This window comes from Gossypium hirsutum, chromosome A11 (genome assembly GCF_007990345.1).
Source record: "Gossypium hirsutum isolate 1008001.06 chromosome A11, Gossypium_hirsutum_v2.1, whole genome shotgun sequence".
Lineage (NCBI taxonomy): Eukaryota > Viridiplantae > Streptophyta > Magnoliopsida > Malvales > Malvaceae > Gossypium > Gossypium hirsutum.
In genome coordinates this window covers 16,335,916-16,361,950 of record NC_053434.1, presented here as the reverse complement: position 1 = coordinate 16,361,950, position 26,035 = coordinate 16,335,916, and the positions used below count along the sequence as shown (strand labels likewise).

Below are 26,035 nucleotides of genomic sequence, written 5' to 3'. Positions count from 1 at the left end.
GTCCCGGGTTGATGCGTGGTTATATGTCGAGCAAGTTTGGTTGTCAGGACAGGGGGTTTATGGTGAAATGCTTGTTAGGAGAATGATGTGGACTTAAGTAAGGAGCAAGTTGTTGGAGGTTTAACGAATGGCATTAAAATGTAAATTTTGAGGGTTTGTGGGATTTTTTGCCACGTACGGAAAATAATTAAAATAAAATGCTAAAAATGACAAAAAATGAATTTATATTTCATACAATATTAGTAAATGAGATTACAATGCATTATTAAAAATTTTAAGGGGAAAGAGTTGAATGAGCGTAAAAGAGATGGTAGTGTGGCGGTCTCTTTCGGAATCTTTTGTCCGAGTAAATTTTTATGCAAATTTCTATAAGGAGTTGGAGGTAGCGAGTATGAGGATTATCGTTAGAAATAACATTGGTTTGATAACGAGAGCAACTTCCTTAGAATAGATATGTACCGAATGCGTTGGCGGCGAAGGCATTGGTTGGTACCTAGGCTCTTACATTCGCTCAAGAGTTAGGATTTTGGGCAATGGAGGTTGAGGGGGATTTTTTGGTGGTTATAACGAAGCTTCGAGCGATATGCATTGATCACTTGAAAATTAATAACCACATATGGGAAGAAAAACATATTATACTTTTTTTTTAGAGATGTAAATTTCAGCATATCAAGAGAGGGGGCATCAAGTCGCTCACCTGTTGGCCAAAGAGGAGTTCTTTCGAAAACGTGATATTTGGTGGGTGGAGGACAGCCCAGTGGTGATTCAGGGACTAGTGGAGGAAGAGATATAGTCCACTCTTTAAGTCAATTGTGCTCCATCAATACAACAACGGGAGAGGTTAGAAGATTCAATCATAGCTAGCAATGTTAGATTGCTTTAAATCAAAGCGGTTCAATGCCGATATTGGGCATTTGAAGTGGTTTATGACATGTGGTGTGGGTTGTGAGATGAGAGAAAAGTTTTTGTTTTCTTAGATAATCAAAGGTCAAAATTATTTTTATTATTTAATAATTTTTTTAGTACTATATGCATGTCAAGTAAAAAAAAATTTAAAACTAAATTTATTAAATTTATTTTTAATGATATATCATCATCTAGTTATAGTGTATAAAATTATACCATCAAATATTAATTCTATAAATATATCAAATATTAAAAAAAACATACATTAATAATAATATTATATTACAAGGTATAAAAAATTTTAAAAAATTATATGATGTGGCTATTTTTGTAATAAGTAAATACTCTTTTGTCTTTTATATTAAATTAATGCGACCCCACTATTTGTTTAAGTTTTTATAGTACAATATCAATCAATATTTTCATGTTAAATGTCGTAAAGAAAAGTTAGATCAGAGAATCATAATTGCTTAGACAATGAAATTTAAGGAAGGAGTTCACAAAAATCATAATTCCATTTTTTTTCTCAATCAACACGTAATTTAAATTATCATTTTAATATTAATTATCAATATTTTAAAATTATATATGTAATATTTTAATTCTTTAATCGTATTCTTTATGAAATGTTACAATTATTTTTTAAATTTTAAAAAATAACTAATATGGAACTAATCCCTACATCAAGTATTCAAACTAATATAAGAATATAATAATTATATTTAACATTTAAATGTACTTAAAAAAACATTATGAATGTGTAACATGAGTACACCGTTAATTGAAATTTTAATAGTTTAGATAGTGTCACCATCATTGAAATTTTAGTTTGGTGTGATGATTTATTTGGTGTGATGATTTATGTGTAACATGAGTACACCGTAACGGACGAGGGACGTCCGATTTCACCGGTCACTGTAGAACCTTCTAGAATATAAAGGCTACCGGTTCTTTTACCTTTTAACAAAACGAGAGCTCCACGAGATACTTTAATATCGCTCGACTTGATATTGATTCTGCATCCTTTCAAGTCTAAAATACTCAAGGAGATGAGATTCTTTCATAAATCAGGTACATACCTGACATCTGAGAGTGTCCTAATCGTCCTATCGTGTATCCTAATTTTAATAGTACCAATACCAATTACCTTACAGGATGAATCGTTTCTCATGCGCACAACTTCACCTTCAACCGAACTGTATGTGGAGAACCATTCTCTATTGGGACACATGTGGAAAGAACATCTCGAATCTAGGATCCACTTGGACGTGAGCTTGGAGTTATCACTCGTTGACACTAACAAGAAATCATCACCACCTTCATCGGCCAAATTAGCACCAGCTACATCTTCCTCGTTACTCTCAACAGCTCTTTTATTTCGTAATTTATAATAATTTGCTTTGACGTGACCTAACTTTTTACAATAGCGACACATTTTGTCTCGTTTCTTTGATGCTACCAAAACGGAAGCTTGCCTATCTGCCTTGCTATCCAAATCAAACTCATTGTCGAGTTTGTCTCTACTTAACAAATGACCCTTCACATATTCGAACGAGAGTTTGCCTCTACCATAAATCAGAGTTTCCCTGAAAGACTTGTATGAAGGGGGTAAAGAGCACAATAATAGCATAGCCTGACCTTCATCGTCAATATGAACCTCAACGTTCTTTAAATCATTTAAAAGAGTAATGAATTGACTGATATGATCTCTAAGAAGCTCACATTCGTTCATGCGAAACGTAAATAGACGTTGTTTCAACACTAAACGGTTAGCCAGAGACTTAGTCGCATAAAGAGTTTCTAACCTTTTCCACAATGCAAATGAGGTCTTCTCCATTAATACCTCCTGCAATACCGTATTCGCGAGGCACAACTGGATTGCAGACAAGGCCTTTTCATCAAGCTCTTCCCATTCTGTTTGATTTAGATTCTCAGGCTTTTTCCCAATAACAACCTTTTTCAAGCTTGTTGGAACTAGAATTGCCATCATCCGAACTTGCCATAGATTGAAATTTGTCTCACCATCGAACTTCTCAATTTCAAACATTGTTGCTGCCATCTCTGAATGGGCTGATCTATAAAAAAATTGAACTAGCTCTGATACCACTTGTTAGGATTGACCCAATTAAGTAACGAACAAGAAAAATAGCGGAATAAATTGAGAAATTGAACACATAAATTTAACGTGAAAAAACTCCTCCAAAGAGGATAAAAAACCACGGGCAAAGATAATTTTACTATAATGGCAAAAGAGCGAAGAGTATAAAAGATGGAGATAAAAAAACTAAACCTCGAAAACCCGAAAACAAAGAACCCTCAAAACGTAAATACAAAATTTTCTAAATGTGTTATGAGTTCTAATGTCTAATGTGTGTATATTCTAAAGTTGTAAAAGAGCCTATTTATAGGCTAAATTTGTAAGTAAAATAAACTATGCTAATAAATGCTAAATATATTATACTAATAAATATTAAATTTTCTAAAAAGAAAATATATTTTTGTTTAACTTTGACTTGCAAGCAATCTCTTAAAATTTGGTTCACACAACTCTAACATATATAAATTAATAAAAATATTTTTTTTTACATCAAGAAAGAACCTGAACAAATAATTGTCCAGCTACATTTGAATCTAAACAACTATTTATCCAGATTTATATGAGATATATTTTTTATGAAGTTTAAATATTTTTAATTTGGATAAAAATATTAGTTTGTTTATATATTATTATTTTGAAATTAAAAATATAAAAAATTTAAAAATTTAAAATATATAAATTTAGTAAAAAGTTTACACCAATAATGAATTTGGGTAGGAATTTTTCAAATTCAAATAGATTTGAATAATTATTTATCCAGATTCATTTTAGACGTGTTTTTTAATAATTTTATATATATTTTAAAAAATTATAAAATTTTAGTTGTTTATATATTTATATATTTTTTTTAAAAATGGTTATCTCTCCATAAAATTAATAAGTTTATTCATATAATATTAACTACAAAAGGATTGTTATCTCCCATCTTGGTTCTACTTTTTATTTTAAAAAATGGCTTTTCTGGTTTTTCATTCTTTAAAATTCCGTTAAATTTGTTGTAACTAAAAATCCTAAATTTGGAATCGTGACGGTGACTTTGCGTCAGATCAGAACAAAAACCATTTAATTTTATTACTATTGCCATATTATATTTTCAAAAAACGCAACTTGGAATTTTTGGAAAGTAAAGCCAAATACAAGTTCGCTGGCCACAGCGGGTTTTCTTTGCCACGTATGACCAACCGTTACCGTCTCTAAACAGTAATTAAATACGTGTAGAAAAATGAGTGGTTAGTAATTTCTAGAAGGTGATAGAAGACCGCGAACCCGAAATCCGAGATCGTTATTGAGAATCCAGACCCGACCGCCCAACTATAAAAAAAAGCTCTCACGTTCGGTTCCTAGTCTCGCGCAACGGGCCGAAAGGGAAAAGAACATAACTTACCGTGATTCCGCTCTTTCCTCTCAGGTACGCTTCTCCGTACTGTTTCCTTCCCAAACTATTTTGAAATTTCAAACACTTATTTACCAGTTAGATGTGTTTTCGGTTTGAAATTGAGGAATTTGACTATATATTTATTTGTTTGGGTTCGTTCGATTCGATATTGTGGTATTTTAGATCCTGTGTTTGCAATGTGCAGTAAATGTCGATTTCCTGATCTGCAATGAGGGAATTCTGGAGTGATTGTGAAATATAAATCCATTTGAATTATCTCGAGTGAAATTCTAGGGCTTTTAATTTAAGATGTGTGATTATCTGGGTAAGTAGCTATTTTAGGTCTAAAATTTTGAATTTTTCGTAGAAAAATACGGGATATTTGCCTTTGCATGACATGAATGAATGTATTGAGATCTTTGTTAAAATGGCACTTGAAAATTATTTGATCTACGGAAAGCCTTGAGAAGCAAAGTCATATATTTGTTTTTCATTGGATGATATAAACAGTTCTTTGCTTGTAAATTTGTCTCACTGGTCTGTTTGGACAGGTCATCTTCCTCAGTTCTGTTCGAGGGTGCAATAATTCTTTTTCTTCTCTTTTCTACCAAGAGCTATCACATTGAACTGCAGGGATGGCTGAGGTATCAAATTCTCCTCCCCATTTATTTCGACTTATGTTTGATTCTTTCCTTTGCTCTGTTATATTTTCTTTGCCTTTTAGCACCTAGTTTTACAGTACGCTTTTTGAGGATTTTATTTGGCTTGGTAAATGTTTTATCAATATCTGTGGACTAATAGTGACTTCGAACCGGTGACAGGAGGGTCAAAAAGTTATCTTGAATGTGTATGACTTGAGCCAAGGACTTGCTCGGCAGCTTTCAATGACCTTATTAGGGAAGCCTATTGAGGGAATATGGTAAGCATTTAATTTGAAGGGGAAAGAAATTTGTCATGTCTTTTTTCACAAAAGCTACAGATTGTTTCAATGAACTGTGTACTGTAAATACACAACCACGCATAAGCTCACTTTAATATTGTTAAATAAATAAAAAGAACTCCAAATTTGATGGAGTCAGTGAATAAACAAATAGAGCCTCCATCTGCTGGTAAAGTTTAGAAGCATATATTATAAACTAGCAAACAACTTAAATTAATAAACTAATTCCTTGTATAGGAAGAGCCTATTTTTCATACTATTTATCGAACTTTGACTAAAAATTCCTTTCATTATTCGTGAGAGTTTGTAGGTAGTTTTTTTTTTTATTTTACCAGTTTTAAATTGTTGAGTCCGGCAGTTTGTCAACTTTATCTGATTTTGGCTTGTGACCTGTTGCATCTTCATTTCAATATCAGATATGTTGGGCCTTGTTAGTGAATGTTAGCATTTTTTCTTTTGTTTTTCTCACCTTATTTTCTTAACTTAAGCCAGGCTTGAAACTTATGTTTCGATGGTTTGTATATATTCTTTTGCTCTTTTTCAGTTGAAGTTATTTTACTTATCTTTGTGACATGAAGTCTTCTATTTCCCATTGCAGACTTGGAAATTGAATGGGGTTTACAGTTGCATTGCTTGATGCACATTTTCTTACTTGGGTTTATTAAATTTTGTTTGCTTGATAGGCACACTGGAGTTGTGGTTTATGGCAATGAATACTATTTTGGCGGAGGAATCCAACATTCTCCTGCTGGGACGACACCATATGGGACACCAATTAGAGTGATTGATTTAGGAGTCACCCATGTGCCTAAGGATGTGTTTGAGATGTATTTGCAGGAGATTAGTCCCCGCTACACTGCTGAGACCTATAGTTTGCTCACCCACAATTGCAACAACTTCAGTAATGAGGTTGCCCAATTTTTAGTTGGTTCCAACATTCCAGACTATATTTTGCAGCTACCTAATGAAGTTATGAGCAGTCCGATGGGCGCACTTTTAAGTAAGTTTTACTTCATTCATTGTATCTGTTTGATGAAGCCCCGAGGCAGATATCCTGTAGGGACATCTTAACCTTTTTCATGTTAATCATAGTAGATTATAGTGGTTAGTATTTTTCCTAATTGGAATTGGCTTACTAGTACCTTCCATCCAGTATTGTGAATTTTTATTTCCTTGAATGAAACTTCTCATCTTGCCCGAAAATTGCTAAACTAACATGCTTGATAGTTGATGGATAAAATTGTATTCCATGATGAATGTGATCCATTTTCTTTTTGGTCTTTTCCTCCTCACAAGAGGTATAGTAAATATACCTGGACCTCCCAACCACGGTTTTTGTTTTCTGCAAAAACAGATGCTTCCTTTTCTTTCATGGTCTAATTGAATGGTTTCTGGAACCAGACTTGTTAACTGTTGTGCCTCGTCAATGAACATTGCTGGTTAGTTCAAAGTTTTAGGAGCTACTTTTCAGGTTATGGAGTATGCGTAGGATTGTATGAAATTTGTCTTTTCATCCTCCTTGAGTTATGAAACTTTATTTAATATGTGGTGCTAATATGGCAAGTTTGTTTATACAGTGCCCATGATACAGAACCTGGAGACAACTTTGAGGGCTGGTGCTGTTCCTCAAGTTCCCCAATTCAGGCCTTCTGTATCTGCTCAGTCATCCCAGTTCACAACCATCAGTGTGAACGGGTCCTCCATTAGTAGTCAGCCAAAAGAGGTAGACAATAAGGTGAAAGATGGGGAGCAACCAAAATCTGAAGAAGTCAAGACATCAGAAAAGACAATACCACCTTCTAAACCAACCGGCACACAGGAAAAATCAAAAAACAATGGAGCTGCAGCAGACCCTCTTGGAGATGCTCGAGCCAAGGTCCAAGAGGAGATAACCCGTGAATTTGCCGCAATCATGGCGAGTGGAACATTGCGAGCTAGTGAGGCAGCAGCACTAGCAACTAGGAAAGTGATGCAGAAATATGGACACTTGAATGTTGCTATGCAACAAAGTTAGAAGCAGGAAAAAGAAAAAAACGATTTTTTTTTTTGTAAGTCCTGCGTTTACCTTTGGGAATCTGGATCTGGACAAAAATGAAATCATTTTATGATAACTATTCAACTTATTTTTGAAAAATGACTTGAATTTTCCTAAATTAAATCATTGGAATTGTGAAGATGTCAAAGACAGTAAGTTTTGCTTGCACTGTATTGCATACAACAAACACATTTGTTGGGACTTTCTTGGGCGCCCTGTTACTCTTGAGTAGTGCACCAGTTTCCAGCTATATAAACGATATCCATTGGACTTGTGTGTCTAATGGAATAAATCCAAACATTTTATAAATAAGAATTGTGTTGTTAAAATGTAAACAATACATAAACTAATTACCAAGGTAAGTACAAAAGAATTACAAAAAATAAATACTAGAATATTTTAATTTATTGGAACTTTTACATTAAATGTAACGTTAAATTAGGAAAAAAAATTTTGTTAGACAAATAATTTTTAAAATTTTAAAATATATATTTATATTTAGAACTATATATTTTTAAAGAAATCTTAAAAAAAGGTTAGATTTTTAATTGATGAGAAGTTACTAAATAATAGAGATTAATTAGGAAAACAACGATACTGTACACTAGCTGAAAATTGAAACAATATAATATTTAAAAATATTTATAACATAAAAATGTAATTAATAAAATAAAAGATTTTAAAGTTTCCAGATAAAGTTATTTTTAACGAAGTCATTTGTAGTGGACTCTTTTCTTAATTGAAATAGTTATAAGTTCTTGAAATAAATAAATTAAAATTTCCTAAATTTATATAATATCACGTATCTATATTAGTTTTTCCATATTTGTTTGAAGTTAACTCGTGGAATTAACTTATTCAACTTTTTCATTAATAGTATGGATAAGAATAGATAATTTTAATTTTATAGTAAGAATTGGTAAGTCATTTAGTGATTAGATTTAGTTATAATAACATATAATGATATGTTTGGGTAATTATTATAATGTCAGTAATTTTAATAAATTAAATTCAAATCCAATCATCTTATAGTTTTCTAAACAAATACATGATTAAATTTAGGGATAAATATTATACTTATACATGAACTTTAATACAATTTGCAATCTTATATAGTAATTTTAATTTTGGTTTAATTTTCATATTTTGCGAATCCCATTATCTATATGGCGCAATTTTCACCTAATAAATTTATTAAGATTTTTCCCCAAGAAATATTTTTTTAATCTAGATAAAAATAATTTAATTTTTTTGTTTATTTTTTAACCTAATAAAATCTCATGTAAGCAATTTACACATGATTTAATGGAAAATTATATCTCAAATATAACAGGTTAGTGAAATGTGAAAATTAAACTAAAATTAAAGTTTGATGTATCCAAATGCACCAAATTAAATTTGAAGTTGATGTTTAATATTGCAAATTGTATCAAAGTTAATGTATAATTTTAGTATCCTTTAAATTTAAGAAATTATTTTTATACAACAACAATAATATTTTAATTTAGAACATAAACTTCATTTTTTTTAAATATAATTATTTTTTATTGTACTAGTTTAGTTTAAATAATTTAAAAAGTATTGAAAAAACAATTTTCAATACATTTTGATATACTAAATATTTAGCCAAATTACGTAGGATTTATTATAAATTACTTATATTAATTTTAACTAAATTGCATAGGATTTATTATTTATTATTGATAATTGACAAATGACCAACCAATAATGTCATAGTATTAACTTTATTAATAATCGTAATGTTAAATACTTTATTAGACAAATTACTTGTTAGAAAAGAATTTTTCCAAGTATTATGAATACATTTTTTATAATAATTAATTTTTTTAATTTATATTATATAATTACGTAATTACAATTTATGCTATAAAAAATACAAATTACAGTCTTCTTATCAACCAGTATGATCAATTAAAATTCTTTATGGTAGTCACTGCCTATTAATTACCAATCAGCAGAATATAGAAAATGTAAACAATAGACCGTAGGATGGTTCAACAGGAGAGGGGCATAGCTTTTCTTTGCTTGGCTTTCAATCTTCAATAACCCTATTTCCTTGTTGATCTGTATTTTTTAATTATCATACTAAACACACCAAAATATTAACTACTTTTTAATTACGATAAACATGATACTTTTTGGATTGATCTGTGTGAGTCAAAAAATTAAGTTCACCCTCGACATATCAGGGACCCACTAAAATCCACATCATCCAATTTAAACGTAACATCATAAAACAATGATCAATTCTCCCTAAAATTTATTTTTTAATAAAAAATAAAAGGACTAAATTCATTTAAATGGGAATAGAGAGGACTAAATCAGTAGTATTATAATAGTAAAGATTCAAATTTTAACCTAAGAAAACAATATAGGCTCAAAATAATTACCTTGTGGTAACTTTACAGCAGCAACTGGAATAACAACAACAATGACGCGTTAGTCAATAGGAATTGTTTCTTGGAGAGGCAATGGTGTATGCTCTTGATTAGCTAAAGTAATATTTTCATTCTCTAATTCAATTGTAGTTTCTTTAGATCTACAAAAAAAATCAGAAGGGATGTTGATTCCTGCGAAACCAATCATCACGGCCACAGCTCCCAGGTAATCCATGAGATGAGGAGTGTTGCCGATTATCGTATCGACGATGGCTGCCAATGGCACTTGAATAGTAAGACCAGCTGTTGCTACTGTTGTTGTGGTAAGAAGAACAGCTTTCGCCCATAAATAATCACTCAGCACATTGTCCAACAAACCTATGCATGATGAAGACATGAATCAGGTATGGGCATCATAGTGCAAAAGACAGTTAATCTGCTAGGAGAGAATCGATAATAGTGGTAAAATGAAATTTGTATCGCTTTATCAAGGAAGTGAAATGAAATGATCCATCAAACTGCCTTTTATATCTAAATGCATACATGATTGTTTTCTGCAACATGTGCAGGTTCCCATGATGTTGTGCAGTCATGAAAGGCAGCGAGGAACATGAGATTATGGCAAAGTTTTGATATGGCATACAGCCACATTTATTCTTCTTTTTCCGATTATGCCTACTTTTAAATGATTAAAGACTTGAAACAACAATATAATTCAGGGATGTATAAGAAAGTCAATACCCTATGTAACTTGCATATTATTTATGCACAAACAGTGTCAATACGCTCTTTACATAATTTTGAGCCATCAGTGTCGCAATGTGATTGACAATGAGGACTCGAGCTGTTCGTGCACAAACAGTTTCATATCCAACCAATTCTTACAACATTAGTGCAAGTTAAGCACAGTTTTCCACACAATAAATGCTCTGTGACCCATCAGCTCCCATATAATTATAAACGAGCAGTTTGGAAAGGAGAAATCCATAAAAAGGTTCTCAAAAGGAAAGATGATGACAAAAAGGTAGGCAAACCCCATAAAGGCACAAATATTTCCTAGTATACAAATAAATCTGATAAGGCATCACCTTAAAAAACAGTGAAATACAACCTAGCCAAAAAACACCAAGCAAAAATGTCACCTACATATGCAGATACATAAAGTCAGGCATCTTTTCCTATATATGCAGACAAATTAGGTAGATAAATTTAATAATTTCATCAGTTAAGAGAAAGAAAGTAACTGAAAGCCAAAGTAAAATACAAACCTTTTCCTATAATCAGGCCAAACTGCTTCCAGGATAATGTGTTGAGAGACTCTAGCTTGGTGACATTGAGTATAAGAGCCACGGGAAGGAATATTAATACATTGAAAAGCCCTAGAAATCCCAGGAATTGTGCCATGCTGGCATGACCACTCTTTTCATCATTATCAGGCAACTGTTTACGAATAAGTGTAACGTATATAGCATAGAAAGCAGCTGAGAGAAGAGCCAGAATGTCTCCAAGAATAGGGTTTGAAGCAATTATTCTTAGATTCTTGGAGTTGCTAGAGTCACCCAAGCTGACAATAATGGTTCCTGCCATGCAAAGGAGGACACTCACAAGCTTTATCCAAGTGAACTTCTCACCCAAGAATGCCAAAGATACCAAAAACGTGAAAAGGCTGGACGCACTGCTTAAGATGGTGTTAGACTGCAGACAACAAATGAAAGTAAATTATACGACAAACATGAAAAGAACATGTGTGAAACCTGAACAAATAAAAACATTGAAGACATGCATTATGCTTACTGTTACAGTAGTGTACTTCAGTGAGAGATTAAAAGTCAGTTGAGCAAGAAACCAAAATGGGCTTATTGACAGGCTAACTTTAGCCACTCTAGTTAGTGTCCATCGCCCTTTTGCATCTAAGCCCATGTCAGCAACTTCATCTTGTTCAGGCAAAGTCTTAATATGCTCGATGGAATCATTTTCCGATTGTGAACCATCTGGGATCTCGTGACCAACTTCTCCCTCTTCCGCAAGTGAGAATCGACTTGATCCATCCTCTCTTGTACCTAAAACACCATCTGCAAGAAGGATAGCTTGCTCTGATCCTCCCAACTCTTGTAAATGACTTCGTCTATTTCTCCGGAACATTAAACTTCCACAATTATCTTCCAGATACCGTCCAATTTCAACCAAGGGAATGTAAAGAAGGAATAAGGCATTGCAAATGTATGTTATAAGAAATGGTGAAACACCTGCATCAACAACAGACTGTACCACAAAACTAGCAGATATCCATATAGACGCGACGGCCAATATGTAAAACAAACCTAAGCCCCACCTCCAAGCTTCACTTTTCATTTCTCTCGAAGTCATTTATGGATCAAACTACCTCCCAAAGTCACAATCATTCCAGAAAAAATATCAAAAACCAATCACCGAACTTCAAATTCTAGAATCCCCATAGAGGAGGGAGCTATTGAAAATGTAATATCCAAATATCAATAATTCATATAAAAGTTTGAAGCTTGCCTGGAGTAAAAAACAAAAAAGAAAAGAAAATAAGCAAACAGTGGGGAAGATTGCAACAGAATGTAATTCTAAGGTTAAAATCAGATTAAGAAAAAACAAACTGATAGAGATTAAAAGGAGAACCCATTCGCAAGTTCATCAAATCAGGGTGAGTAGTTATCCAATCATGCCGGAAAAATTAGAAATACAGATTAGAACAAACATCAAAATGCAATCAAAATTTTTTTTGAAAAAGGAAATGATAATCCTAATAAATAAGATGCGGAACAATAATTTACCTGCCCCCCCAAGAATCGAATGCTTTATATATATATATATATATATGTTCTATATTTTCAGTGTCTAACAGATTTGCTTCTATCCCAGGTTTTCTGATTCTGAATTGTTTTTCAGATTCAGTTGTATAGAAGAAGAATGATTGTCGAGAACCAAACAGGGAGCTTCTGGCCCAATTTATTAGCTCTTTATGGCCCAAACTAAGATTTTTGTCTTCTCTTGATCCTTTGATCTGTCTTTTTACATTCGTTGTTGATCTCAAATCTCCATAACAAAAATGTCAAACAGTGAGCTGGTTGAAAATCTTTTTCAACCCCGCCACGATCTTGCTTTATTATTTTCTTTTGGTTAAATTAGTTTCTTAGTTCTTATGTTTTGTGAAAGTTATAGATTTAGTCAGTGTACTTTTCAAATCGGTGAATTTTAGTTTTGTACTTTTTAAAATTTAAAATTTTAGTTTTAATCCAAATAATATCAGTTAAATCTATTTGATTAAATTTAATTGCTACTCTTGTACTATGCGTACATTTGTAGGTTTGGTCTATATTCTCAAATTGGATCATTCTAAGTACTTATACTTTTTAAAAATTGAAATCTTGATTTTGATGCAAGTGATAGTAATTAACCCATTAGTTAGATTTTTAGTGATTAATATATGGAAATAATAAGCCAACATAGCATTACATATATGATAATAAGTTTAGCGCGTCAGATTTTGAAAATAGCAGAAATTAACTTAATAAATTTAATAATATCATTTGGTAAGTACTGAAATTTTAAATTCTGAAAAGTACATGGACTAAAAATAAACAAATTAAAGTATAGAAATTAAATCTGTAACTTTCACAAAAGTACAGGGACTGATAACAGAATTTAACCTTCTCTTATTTTACATTTTTTTTTATGATTTTTAGGTTAAAAACAACTTAAAAAACCACTACTAACTAAAATAACCAATTAAATTTCTTCGGTAATAGAACCTATGATTGATTATGTTGACGTTAAAATAAATTATCAAATCAGATAGTGACGTTAGGTGTATATAATATTTTCTCATAAAAATCATTAGAAATTATAAAAAAATTAAAAATTAAAAAATTATTAATATTTAAAATATTCAATGAAAAATTTCAAGTTATATAAACTTATAAAAATTATAAAAATAAAAATTTATAAATATTATTAAAAATATTAAAATTCAAAAATTCTAATCAATTATAAAAAAATTATAAAATTAACAAAACATATTTAAAAATTTTATAAAAATATAAAAACCATAAAATATTATAAAAAATGTATTAAAATTAATATAAAATTATAAAAAAATTTATAAAAACTTAAAGGACTGGATCAGGCTATTGGATAGATTAGACTAAATTTTACAATAGTACCAATCCATAAAAAGCTATTAGACTGAATATTTAAGCCCAATTTTAACCATATTTTGATTAGGTTTAATATTTTTTTGTCGAAACTCATTTTTTATATCTAATATTTTTATTTTAAGCATCTCAAATTTCATGCAAAAGTTGGAGTTTGGATGGATAATATGGCTAATAAACAGATTTACTGCAGAGTAAAGGTTTATTATATATTTATATATCTCAAATTTATAAATTTTGTTACACTGTGCATGATCACAAAAATACATTATAAAATAAAACAGCAAAACTAAACAATAGTATTTTACAGTAGTATTATGCACTTCTCGTGTTTGTATAAATGTCTGCGAAAATTTTACAGCGATGCGCTATGAGTTTGCGCCGAATTGTGTTCTGAATTTGAACCCCACTCGATGGCTTCCGCAGCAGCTCGTTGTCGTTCTGCCCTGCTATCTTCACCATAACTTCCACTCTCTGAAAATGAATATCCTGCTTTATCGTCGGATTTCTTGTAAGCAGCGGCGTTCATGTTGGCATCTGGATCATTTCCGAGGCAACTCAGAGCAGTCACCACGTCGCTAATCAAGGGACGCACCTCACCTTCCTCTTGCAGGCACATGGCCGCCACTGCCAAGGCTTGTTGCAAGCCTCTTACGGGGAAATTGCCTTCCAAGAGTGGATCAGCGAGTTCCGAGAACTTGCTTGGTTCCTTGAACATTGGTTGAGCCTGGTAATGGTTAAAGATTAGACTGAGAAAGAACCAAAAAGACATTGATTGTTGAAAGAAACATGAGGGTAGATGTTGTGAAAAAAAAAAGTGAGCTTTACCCATGAAACTAGATTCTGTTCATTGTTAGGCCTCGTGGTGTCAATGGCTCTCCTTCCAGTGATTAACTCCAACAAGACGACTCCGAAACCGTAAACGTCTGATTTCACGGTTAACTGACCTGTTCTTTGATACTCCGGAGCACAATACCCGTATGTTCCCATGACCCTGGAAGATACATGTGTTTTGTCCCCTTGAGGTCCGAGTTTGGCTAATCCAAAATCAGAGAGTTTGGCATTGTACTCATGATCCAGCAAGATGTTGGCGGATTTCAGATCGCGGTAGATGACCGGGGGATTGGCCTTATCATGTAAATATTCCAAGCCTTGAGCAGCACCTCGTGCTATTTTCATTCTGGCATACCAGTCTAATGGCTTCTGACTCGGGCTAATATCTGAAGTTCCAAAGGTAAAACATTCATAAATGCATCCCCTTCTTATGAAAGCCATATGATCCAACAGAAAAACAAAGGAAAAAAGAAGAAAGAAAGGAAGTATACCAAGTAGATGATCATCTAAAGATCCAAATGGCATGTACTCGTAAACCAGAAGCCTCTGATCACCATCGGAACAATATCCGATAAGATTGACTAGGTTAGGATGGTGCAACAAGCTTAGCATCAATACCTCAACAAGGAATTCTCTATTCCCTTGCAATCCATTCCTGTCAAGCTGCTTTACGGCTACTACCTAAAATGAAGTAAACCCAATGTGACGAAAAGAAAAAACCAATGATATTTCAATGAAAGGCATGGAAGAACTATGCATTACCTGGCCAGTTTTTTCAAGTTTTCCCTTGTAAACTCGACCGAATCCACCTTCCCCTATCAAGCATTCTTTTCTAAAGTTTCGGGTCGCGGCTGCCAATTCACGGAAGGTGAAAGTTTCCACCTCGATGTTATTGTTACCATTGTCTTTAGTGCCATCGGCAGTAGTCTTTGCAGGCTCCGTTGCTGTGGTCTTTGGTTTAGGAATATTCTCTGCCCAAAAAAAGAAAGATCATACATTAAAATTATGTATGATTATCATCATTATGCATGAAAGGCTTATTCGTGGAACGTGACATTACCTGGGGGATGTTGCTGGGGAAGAAAAGCTTCAGTTGTAGCATTATCACAAGCCTGATTATTTTTGGTGGAACTATTTTGCCTTTTAGCTGCCTTTTTTTCTGAATTAAAACATGAAAAACAATTCATTTTTCTTTGGATTCTGAATCAAACAACTCCTTTGCTTAACCCTTTTTTTAAATGTTTACAAAGCTATTGAATCTCAAACTTGGTGAGGTAACCCCATGGAGGTGCTGCTATTTAATCACAAAATGCCTCTAAAACATTTTCTTTAACAACTTGGATTAATGTTATAACATCTTATCCTATGATAACTCCTAACAAATAAAAAAGAAGAAAAAACTAAAGCTTCCTAAATAAAAATAAGAAAAAAAAATCTTACCTAGACTAGTAACAAATTAACTATACAAGGTTCCAGGGAAAAAATCTCAGATCAAAGGGAAAAAAAAAAAAACCTTCATTAAACAGTGGGGTGAATGAAAGAAATAGTGACCTTAGAATTGAAACAAAAACAAGCAAAAATGTTCTTAGTACTGTTATGTATTGTTGGTTAGAAATGAAACGGTTAAAAGAAGCTTGTAATTTTATGTAGGTCCGTGGAAAATGGAGACAAATGTGGGATCATTTCTTTTCTGTGTCTGTGTGGACATTATATCGGACATATTATGTAATAAATTCTTTCAGCCTTGAAGCAAAGATAGAGACTGCCCAGCAATGGCATGCATCTCGTGTTAGGACATAGAAGGGATATAGCACCTTTATCAGGGTCGAAACCAGAATAATTTTTTAGAGGGGCCGGATGGAATTTTAATTTTTTATAGTTTATATCTTTATAATTTGTAAATGAATAAATCAAATTTTTATAATTTTAAGGAGACCAAAGTGCAATTTTATCTTTATTAATTTAAAATTTTTAAAAAAATTTAAGAGCATAAATAGTAATTTTACATTTTAGGGAGGCCGGAGCCATGCCAGCCCCCTGGCTTCTCCCCTGACCTTTATACCCAGCTCGAGTATTCAGTCAAGTATAGGAATATTACATTTAAGCACCGAAGTAATTCCGATTAAATTCAATTATCTAAACTCTTTTTCGATCATATTTTAACTCTTGCCTCTTCAATTTTTCCTCAACTTTTTTCGATTCCAACTCCAATTTCTTTCTTCCAAGGTAGTATTCTAACTCTCTAATATCTTTATTTCATTTCTCCTTTGAAATGACTGAAAACTTTAAAAGAATTTGAGAGAAAAATAAGTTTTATGATAAATGACGAAATTGTTAGAAATGAAAACCATAACCAACGTGAGAAGCAATAGATGGATAGAGAAATTTTTACATTTTTCTTTAAAAATATCTTAATTAATTATTAAAATATCTTATAAAATAATAAAACATTTAACCAATCAAATTTCAACACATTTCATCCTTAATTATTATACTTTATAACTAATTTGAGTATTGACCATTTTACCCTCCATGTTTCTTTAAAATTCCATCCTTAGAGTCACTATTCACTTTTGGTAAAATTTCAATTTTAGTCCTCTTATTTCTATACTTATTCAATTTAATCCTTGCAGACCATTCAATGTCAAAAAAAATTGGATTATTTTCATTATTGGTCATTTAACTTACTCATTTTTAAAATTTGACACCTTAAATCTTGAATATTACACTTAAGCCATAAACTTTTTTATATATTTACAATTTAGTCCTTTCTTTAAATTAATGAATCACAGCATGCTTCTTAATTTTTTTTTCTTGGTATCATTCAACCTTTCTTTTATCATCTTTACATTATTTTCTCACTTTACCGAAAAAATCAATTATACATTATTCAATTTAATACTATTTTAATATTATATTAATTTTAGAGTTCTTACAAGGGATTCATGATTTTGAATGTTGAAAGCTCAACGTGGCTTTTTTTCGGAGTAATTAGTAGTTTATTGATTCAACAAGTCTTTTGATGAAAAAAAAAACCCAATTTTCTTTTTAAAAACTTGGATAAAAATTTGATTGATCCATCTTCTATCTTACAAGGACAATGTTGCAGAACCGATCACCCTAATTATTCCAGAAATTCATTGGTATTTTCCAGTCTTCATAAAAAAACACAATGAAAGATAATTTTCCTTCCATTTTCCTTCATACCAAACAGTGAAATTTCCAGAGAGATGATAAAGAATTACAGGTGTCAAAAAATATGAAGAGATTATTGCTTAAATTTCCAAACCAAAATTCTATGGTAAATTACAACAATATGGCAGCATCAACAATCATGGCCTTCAGTTCAAGGATACATCAATATTAAGGGAAGAGTCTGTTAAGACAATGTCCTTTGAGTTATCAGCTTTTGGGTGATCTTGAGAATTCAACTTTATTCTTACATGCAAAGGTTTTATGAAAAAGAGGTCTCTCAAATCTCTGTTAGATTTTAGCAAGAACTTGGTGCAAGATTTGCCATCAAAACTTTCATTTTCCTTAGGGTTCAAAATATTTGCTATCCTTGCTGCAAATTTCTCTTGATCGTTGTCATCTTGTAAAACATGATTTCTTCTAAGTTTTAGATATAGTGCTGCATAAATTATAACCTGTGTGGCGATAGGAAAAGAACAAAATCAGTCTTGTCGTATCTTGGCTGAACAACATAATAGACGGCATAAGCTTTGCATCAATCACTAGAAGAGGCAGAGCGAGTAAATATACCTCGCTTGTTCCGGGGCTTGTATTAACAACATAATCAATATGCATCCTCTTATCTTCAGGATTTGTGTCCATAGTAGCATTCTCATCCTCGACTACCAGTTCTGATTCAGGTGCCCAAAAGGCAAGGTTGTCGAGTTCATCATACCATTGTTGAGCAACACCAACCTGCATAAACCCAATAACTGAATTGAGCTCATTATCAGTTATTACACAACTAGACATGGAAAATTACACGAATGCAAGGTGAAAACCTTCTCTGAGGATCCTGCGACATTCTCTACCGCCGATAACTCAGTAGCAGCGCCCCTTGCTTGGCACCATATGCAACTTTCATGCAAAGGTTCCACAAGTTCAGTGTCTGTGGGGATGTCTATGTTTAACCGGATGTCAACCCTACCTGTTAGAGAACCCATTTTAGGCATAGAAAAAAGAACCAAACAATGGCACGCAAGCATCTACTCCAGTGCATGATAGTTTAAGCTAACATCACTTTCTTTTTCGGTTGTATCATGAAACATTTGGTGACAAGAAAGGGGAATAGCTGGTTAAGGTGCCCTACTGCATGCTAAAAAGGTAGCTCGAGCATCAGCATCAGATAAAACAAAATACTTTTGGCTTGTTTGTTGAATTGTTACATGGTCTTAAATTTCAAGGGGACTCAAATTCTTGATATATAAGCCCTGTTAATATCAACCATACATGCTGACATTTGTAAGTATTCACTTTTGACATGTTATTAAGATGATGCCATGCATGGTCCACCCATTACCATAAGGTTGCTAAATAATGAAAGATTCCCATTTTTTTTACTTGAAATACAGACTACAAGTTTGACCATAATTTCTTCCAAATGAACATTCTAACAAAGAAAAATGAATAAACAAGTCTTGTGTCCATATTCTAGAGATCAGTTGCTCCAAAGCCCTTAATGTTAATGGGAGGAGATAATAAGTTATGTCAGTTAGAGCCAGACGTAAAATGGATTTAATTCTTGATTTGACACAAGAAAGAAATGCAGCTATACATCTAAGCACCTTAGAAACAACCAAGAGAAGCATGGAACTGAAAAATAAGTCTTACCTTCATAATTCAGTGCTGACAACGTGAGCCACAATAGTATATAATACATCTTGTGCAATTACTTGGAAGGAAGAACCAAAAAGAAAATAATATACAGCAGCCAAAAACAAAACCATATAATCAGCATCATAACTGAACACCAAATTATGGACGGCAGATTGATTATTATTACATTTAGTATTTTATTTTATGGATATGAGGAAAGGGGTGGATTCAAACATTTTTCAAAAAGCTTGAGGATCATGCACCAACCACTGAGTCAAATACTCTGGTCATCGAAAGAGAAATAGCAACTAAACATTATTTGTGCAAGGGAATGCAGAGAGCAAGATATTAACTGTAGCCAGTAAACTACCTGGTAACAAACTGAATTGCTGAATATGATCGGTTTGTCTGACAGAAAGTCCAGTGGCACTATCAATAAGCCAAGAAAAGTGAAAAGTTCAGAGGTGTTAGAATGAAATAAAGTTCTCACTTAAACTACAGAAAATAGAAGAATACTGTCATTATGCAGGGCATGCAAGACAATAATAACTTGGCACCAATCCAGCAATGTGAGAATAAAAAAAAGTGAAAAAATTGAAAGCGGGAAGCGGATGAAAGAAGATCAAAGGAATTCAGGGAGAACACGGAGGAAAAAAATACTCACACAGCATAAAAGCTTTCCAGAGGGAAGGACAGCCAATAAGGTAGTCCAAGCATCCCGAGATTAGAAAACTGGAAACTTGAACTGATTCCAGATTCTCTATTTAGTTTAAGAACTCCCTGACCCACTTGAAATACACATTAAGAAATGAGTAATACTTGAAAACCTCAGAATACATCTGATTAAGGAGGCAAAACATAAAACAGACGCAAAAATGGAGTACCAGTGTCACACATGATTATGTGATTTTCGAATGTTGTAATGCATGATATAAGGCCAGCATATGGAAGGCCCTCTCGTGCTAAGTTGGCATCTCTTTGGTGTTGCAACAGATAGTGTGGCATCTTTTTCAAAAGGGATACTTTCTCCAAGATGAAGTGTCTGCAGAACTCCAAAGTATTTGGAAATCCTTCATAGAAATGAGAGAAGAAATATTAGATGGACTCAACTGATTAAAGAACAAATAATAAACATATAGAAAAGTAACTTTAAACCTTTGACAACTTCTTTAATCTCTCCCAATTCAAAATCCATAACCCATAACGTTTCAAAGCTGCAAAAGGATATCACCGTTTAAGTAGAATTATAGGCATCAGTTATGCAGCCTACTGGTTGAAGACATTTACAATATAAATAATAACAAGGATTGGTGCTGGAGCACTGTTAGCAAGTCATATTGCTAGCTTGGCACCAGAAGAAAGATTATGTTTGTTACCTTGAAGTTAAAACAGCACATAAGCAACTAATGAAACTATAAAAATCAATAAACAAATCAAAAGTAAAAGCCAAGAAGAATTTGCTTGACAACCATGGAGCTTTAAGGAGTATGGTAAGAATTCTAGGGAAAGAATACCCAGAGTGTTGATAAGAGAAATAGAATAAGAATATACTTTACAAAAAAAATAGAATAAGAAGATTTACCTTCGACTGATAATTAAAAAATTATCCTCAGTCTTTATCAGATGCCAAGGACACGTTAGTGAAGGGGAATCATGCTCTTCAAATTTCACATCATCATCACTGGTAAAACCCAGCTTATTCCTGATCCAGGTCCACAAACCAGTACTTTTCTTGTGGATGCTAGATGTCGGATAAACTGTTTCCAAAACCCTCCTGTCCAAATCAGCTCTTCTGATGGCATGATTCTTAACAGAAAGGTCGAAACCAAAAATATTAATTAAACCCTACTTAAAATACCACCGGCATATGACATGCTAATAGACAAATTGCCAAAAGATTATATAACAAGAAATCCAACCAGCACAAAGAAGGTAAGTAACAAAGTTCCGAGTGACTATAGGATAGAATTGCCAAGAATTCATATCTTATTTTCAATCTATGTTTATCTAGAAATAAGCACGTAACAAAGGATACCTAATGGTTAGAGCCTAAAATGCACACTATATATCAAGAGAGTGACAAGCATTAAATTGAAACTTCGTTTCTTTCCATAATCATAACCCCTATAGCATGGAGATTTTTAAACCCCAAGACCTTAGTGCCTCAAATATAAGATGCAATGCAAAATCATGTTAAGATCCTAAGACCATACCTCCGAATCTACAATATAAAGGCAATCTTCAGTTTCATGATAAAAGGAAGCAGATGGGCGAAGCAGCTTTGCAGACTCGAATTCACCATCCTCAAAACCTGGGCAAGAACCAATCTGACATATAAAAAATTTAAGTTTGAATCTAAACTGTTTGTCTTTTATTTCAGCTTATATAAAAGGAGAAAATTATTGAATAAAGGATAACAAGTATATGAGAAATCTTTGAACCTAAATTTCACATTGCCAGCCAGAAATTATTACTAGTTCATTAAGCAAAAAACTTATGTTTTGTCTTTTGGAGACTATTCAACAGATATACTAGGTCCAATAATAATCAACTGCCAAAAAGATGCTGTCCTGACCTATTTCAGTTCATTGATGTTAAGTAGCCAAAACGGATAAAAGAATCTATTTGAATTCCCCCCCCCCCAAACCAAAAAAAAAAAAAAAGGAAACCTTATGATTTTTTCATTTTGCTAAATTCAGTAGTTTGGGAAAGTACCCAATTGTCCTGCATTCTATTTCTACTTGTTGCAGATAGACTAAATTTATCTGTCAAATATTACATAGTTGAGAATAATCACCAGCCAAAGATAGGAACTTAAAACAGTGACTGCAACTTATAAGTTTAAGTGCTTACACAGTCTAAAATCGTCCCATCACCATCAAATATAATTATCCGATGATGATTGCTGTCAGAAAGGAACAAGCGCTTGCCACTTTCATCTGTTGAGATGCATGCTGTAAAAAAAAAAAGCTTTGAGAATACTGCAGTTTTCATTTCATCCCATCACTCTAAACTAAAGGGACAAGCCATTACTATTCTTGAAAATGATATTAACTAGATCAGTACTCAATTAATCATTCAGTTTTAGATAAACCAAAGTTCTTGAATTGAGCAGAGCTTTATGTCATTATTTATTCAAATTCATTTGGCCCTCTTACAAAATTTGCTGAAGAGCTGAAATACCATATGGAAAACCGCAAGAAACAGTGCCATAAAAGACCTATACCAGGGAAGTAAAGAAGTAAATTCCGCAGGACAGTGCAAAAATGGGGTTCCTTAATGATCTCAGCTTCTTTTGACCACGAACTTTTATGAAGTGCAATATTATTGACATGGTATTGTACACTTAACTCTTCAATGGCTGCAAAGGAAGCAGAATCAAAGATAAGAAAGGTAGCTGTAAGTGTACATACATGCATGGAACTTGAGTACCAACATGTGCACATGCAAGTGCATAAATATCTAGTTGATAATTACTTTGAGAAGACATAAAAATCAAAGAGAGGGGGACGGTTGTAAAAGCCATAAAAGAAGAAATGTTCCGACATGGTAACAACCACGTTGAAAGGAAGAGCATGTCAAGATGCAGGAGCTTAGGACATACAAACAGTCATATAGGAGGAGAGAAGAAGAAAATAATGGGGGATAGAGAACAACTTAGGACAATGCATTTATAGGTCCACCATCTCATTTTCATGCTTTATAAGTTATCTACAATGTAATCATATACATATTCTGTTGGTCATAATTATTGAAGCAACTAATCTAGATCAAATACTTAGAAGAAAAAGCTTCAACATTCTTTTCAAGTGAAAAACATTAACAAGTAAATGCAATAATTGATAAACAACAAAATACAACTGATAATATCAGTCGAGCAGTACTCAGGATAAAGCGTTGAAAGGGAAGGCAACCATCCTAACTCCAATAGATAGCCAACTTTTATCAGTTATCCCTCAAAAGATTGCTTCAATGTGCAAATCAAGAAGCTCAAAACTCACATTAACAAGCCCAAATTCGAAAGTTATCCCTCAAATGCTTGCTTTTCAAATGTGCAAAATAAGCTCAAATGATTGCTTCAATGTGCAAATTAAGAAGCTCGAAGCTCGCTAATTATACTAAGAAGTTTGTAGTTTAAAAGGTGTAAAATTTGTATAAGAAGAAATGTTTTGGTTGTTCTAAAATGTAATGGAAACAGAAGCAATAACTTCAATCCTGATGAAAGATCCTTAGTGTAAAAACGTCTACATCAAAGTGAATAGATTTGCTGTTATACCTGAATAATAAACATACCTTTGTTAAGCATTGCTATATCCAGGTCCTTCTCATGGAAAACTAGAGAGTTCTTAAAATCTTTAGACAAAATGAAGCATGCCTCCTCTGTCAACTAAATACATAGAGAGAAAAAGAAATTTTAATCAATCTCCTTGATGAACATATAATGTCGAGAAATAGAACAGAACAGAACAGAAAGTTGTGAAGAAAAGAAATTAGTCAACAATGGTAGACTGATTGTAATTTCTAAACCATGTTTAAAATCATAAAGGCAACACAAAAAAGTATGCTGATAAATGGTACTACAGCTTTAAAAATTCATTAAATAGTTTGAGAGTAATTCATAGCAAAAGATCCATGATTGATTATGTTGTAGTCTGAAGTTACACTGAGTTGTCAATGGAAGATCGGAAAAGTGCTCTACTCTACTTTGACACCTTTACTTTTTTTCCCTATTTCAAATGCTTTCTAATAAATTTATCACTTGTTATAATGTATAAATACATATAAGGAGGAGTTGGCAGAAAATAGCATCTTATAAGCAAAGATTGACGTATGTTGAATGTCAGCAGAAAAGAGAAGAAGAAGAAGAAGATCTCACTGATTCCTTCTGAGCAACTGAGGGAACCGTATTTTATGGCGATGACTTAATTGTGAGAATATGTTTTCAAGTAAAATTCAACTCTTACAAGATTATGGGAAAGGATTTTATTCATGGGAATGTATGGCTTTGCTGCTATATAGTCTTAAATAGTTCCATTTTAAAACTGTACCTTAGAAAAGTTTTTGTTTGAAAACAAAACAGGAAAACTAATGTATTCTTCCATTATCAATTGAATAAGTTGACTTCGATCATCAGCAGAGCAAACTGAACTGCAATCCTGGAAACCAATAACCTGTATCGAAGGGAACCTACAACAACAAAGCATGAACTTTTTTTCACTCATGAAGAAAAAAAATTAATATTCGAGAAGCTTAGAGCAAAAAGTTATCCACTCTCTCTCTCCCTACCTCTGCTGAAGCAACTTCACTTTTTCGAATATAACAGCTGGATTGCATCCTACTTTCTCTGAATTCTGAAAGAACCTTCCAGCAACAACTAAAAAATTCCCGTCCTTCTTCAAAAATTCTTTGTTTTCATCAACTTTATTCAACCAGCAATGGTTTGGACCTAAATCGAAGACGTATCAGTAAGTTAACATCAATTCAAAGAAACAAAAACAAAGTAGTAGATTTGAATACCTTGAAGCTGATCAAGAGCAGATTTAAGGAAAGACAATAATTGGGTTTTAGAAAGAGAAACTTGAGATAGTTGTGAAGTTGTTGAATGCCTGAAAGAGACTGTCTTTGGTAAATTAGGAGAGTCAGAGTGACCCAAATCTTGAAACTAATGTTACATTAAGATCATAAGTCATAATCTGGTCATTTTAAAATATTTTTTAAAAAAAGGATTACCTGAAAACCTCTCGGAAAATCTAGTGTCAATTCCATTGCATTGCTGAAGCAAATGACTCGATGAGGAAGCTACTGAATTGAGTAATCGTCTAGACGGCTGATAATGATAGCCTAATTCGACAACAAACATAAATTTAACCAAAATATAATTAATTTAATAAAAAAAACCCAGGAAAGGGTACTAAACTACATATATAAGACCTGAGGATAAATGGGGCAAAAAGCTTGAGAATTTCCTGAGATGACGGTGTCTCAAAGACATTTTCTAAGAAAATTTTGCAGGATAGTAAAATGGGATTTTGGAATTTAACGAGTTGAAAACTCCCCCCCCCCTTTTTTTGTCTTTTTTTCCTGCAATTCTAAACTGGAAATTTGGAGTTAAGAAATAGGGTTTTCAGACTCCGGGTAGAGTTTAAGCTATCCGTCTGCCATCCGGGGTTCAGTGCAACTGTCGAAAATGTAAACAGGTCGGGCCAATTTACATTGGGCCTTGCACCGTAAACCCATTAAACTATATATTTTCAGCCTTTCTTTGTTTTGAGCTCTTACCAACCCAGAAGTAATTACATTTTATTTTAGTGTTTTTTTTTCATTTAAAATATTTTGTTTAAAAACTATAATGGATGGAAAAACTCCAGTAATTGTTTAATTCCAATTTCACTTTGAAGGTCCATCTGAAATGTTTCCATTTTTTCTTGAAGAATAAAAAA

At 32.7% G+C, this 26,035-nt stretch overlaps 4 protein-coding genes across 6 annotated transcripts; 1 reads left to right on the top strand and 3 right to left on the bottom strand.

Annotated features, from left to right (window-relative positions):
- Positions 1-4,255: 4,255 nt before the first annotated feature.
- On the top strand, positions 4,256-7,453 carry LOC107924547 (deSI-like protein At4g17486). Of its 2 annotated transcripts, XM_016855047.2 has the most exons (6): positions 4,283-4,412; positions 4,585-4,704; positions 4,931-5,023; positions 5,201-5,298; positions 6,003-6,319; positions 6,897-7,453. In XM_016855047.2, exons 3-6 carry the CDS (start codon positions 5,015-5,017, stop codon positions 7,331-7,333), a joined length of 861 nt encoding a protein of 286 aa, XP_016710536.1. In that variant the 5' UTR covers positions 4,283-4,412; positions 4,585-4,704; positions 4,931-5,014; the 3' UTR covers positions 7,334-7,453. The 2 variants fall into 2 exon arrangements, with proteins under 2 accessions (XP_016710535.1, XP_016710536.1); XM_016855046.2 differs by lacking the exon at positions 4,585-4,704 and having other exon boundaries at positions 4,256-4,412.
- A 2,235-nt stretch (positions 7,454-9,688) lies between these two features.
- LOC107924569 (uncharacterized vacuolar membrane protein YML018C) lies at positions 9,689-12,829 on the bottom strand. The gene is made up of 4 exons (XM_016855082.2): positions 12,555-12,829; positions 11,548-12,276; positions 11,022-11,448; positions 9,689-10,131 (listed from the first exon to the last, which is right to left on the bottom strand). Exons 2-4 carry the CDS (start codon positions 12,118-12,120, stop codon positions 9,815-9,817), a joined length of 1,317 nt encoding a protein of 438 aa, XP_016710571.1. The 5' UTR covers positions 12,121-12,276; positions 12,555-12,829; the 3' UTR covers positions 9,689-9,814.
- A 1,260-nt stretch (positions 12,830-14,089) lies between these two features.
- On the bottom strand, positions 14,090-16,423 carry LOC107923356 (probable serine/threonine-protein kinase PBL26). Its single transcript, XM_041081200.1, has 5 exons — positions 15,829-16,423; positions 15,531-15,739; positions 15,260-15,449; positions 14,763-15,154; positions 14,090-14,661 (listed from the first exon to the last, which is right to left on the bottom strand). Exons 1-5 carry the CDS (start codon positions 15,953-15,955, stop codon positions 14,290-14,292), a joined length of 1,290 nt encoding a protein of 429 aa, XP_040937134.1. The 5' UTR covers positions 15,956-16,423; the 3' UTR covers positions 14,090-14,289.
- A 1,593-nt stretch (positions 16,424-18,016) lies between these two features.
- On the bottom strand, positions 18,017-25,755 carry LOC107924514 (uncharacterized). 2 transcript variants are annotated; one of them, XM_016855001.2, is made up of 17 exons: positions 25,527-25,755; positions 25,326-25,436; positions 25,113-25,211; positions 24,882-25,041; positions 24,644-24,782; positions 23,889-23,982; positions 22,822-22,956; positions 22,449-22,549; positions 21,809-21,922; positions 21,178-21,401; positions 20,751-20,809; positions 20,480-20,665; positions 20,260-20,383; positions 19,966-20,024; positions 18,782-18,927; positions 18,531-18,695; positions 18,017-18,415 (listed from the first exon to the last, which is right to left on the bottom strand). In XM_016855001.2, exons 1-17 carry the CDS (start codon positions 25,585-25,587, stop codon positions 18,110-18,112), a joined length of 2,283 nt encoding a protein of 760 aa, XP_016710490.1. In that variant the 5' UTR covers positions 25,588-25,755; the 3' UTR covers positions 18,017-18,109. The 2 variants fall into 2 exon arrangements, with proteins under 2 accessions (XP_016710490.1, XP_040937133.1); XM_041081199.1 differs by lacking the exon at positions 25,113-25,211 and having other exon boundaries at positions 25,527-25,727.
- Positions 25,756-26,035: the final 280 nt, after the last annotated feature.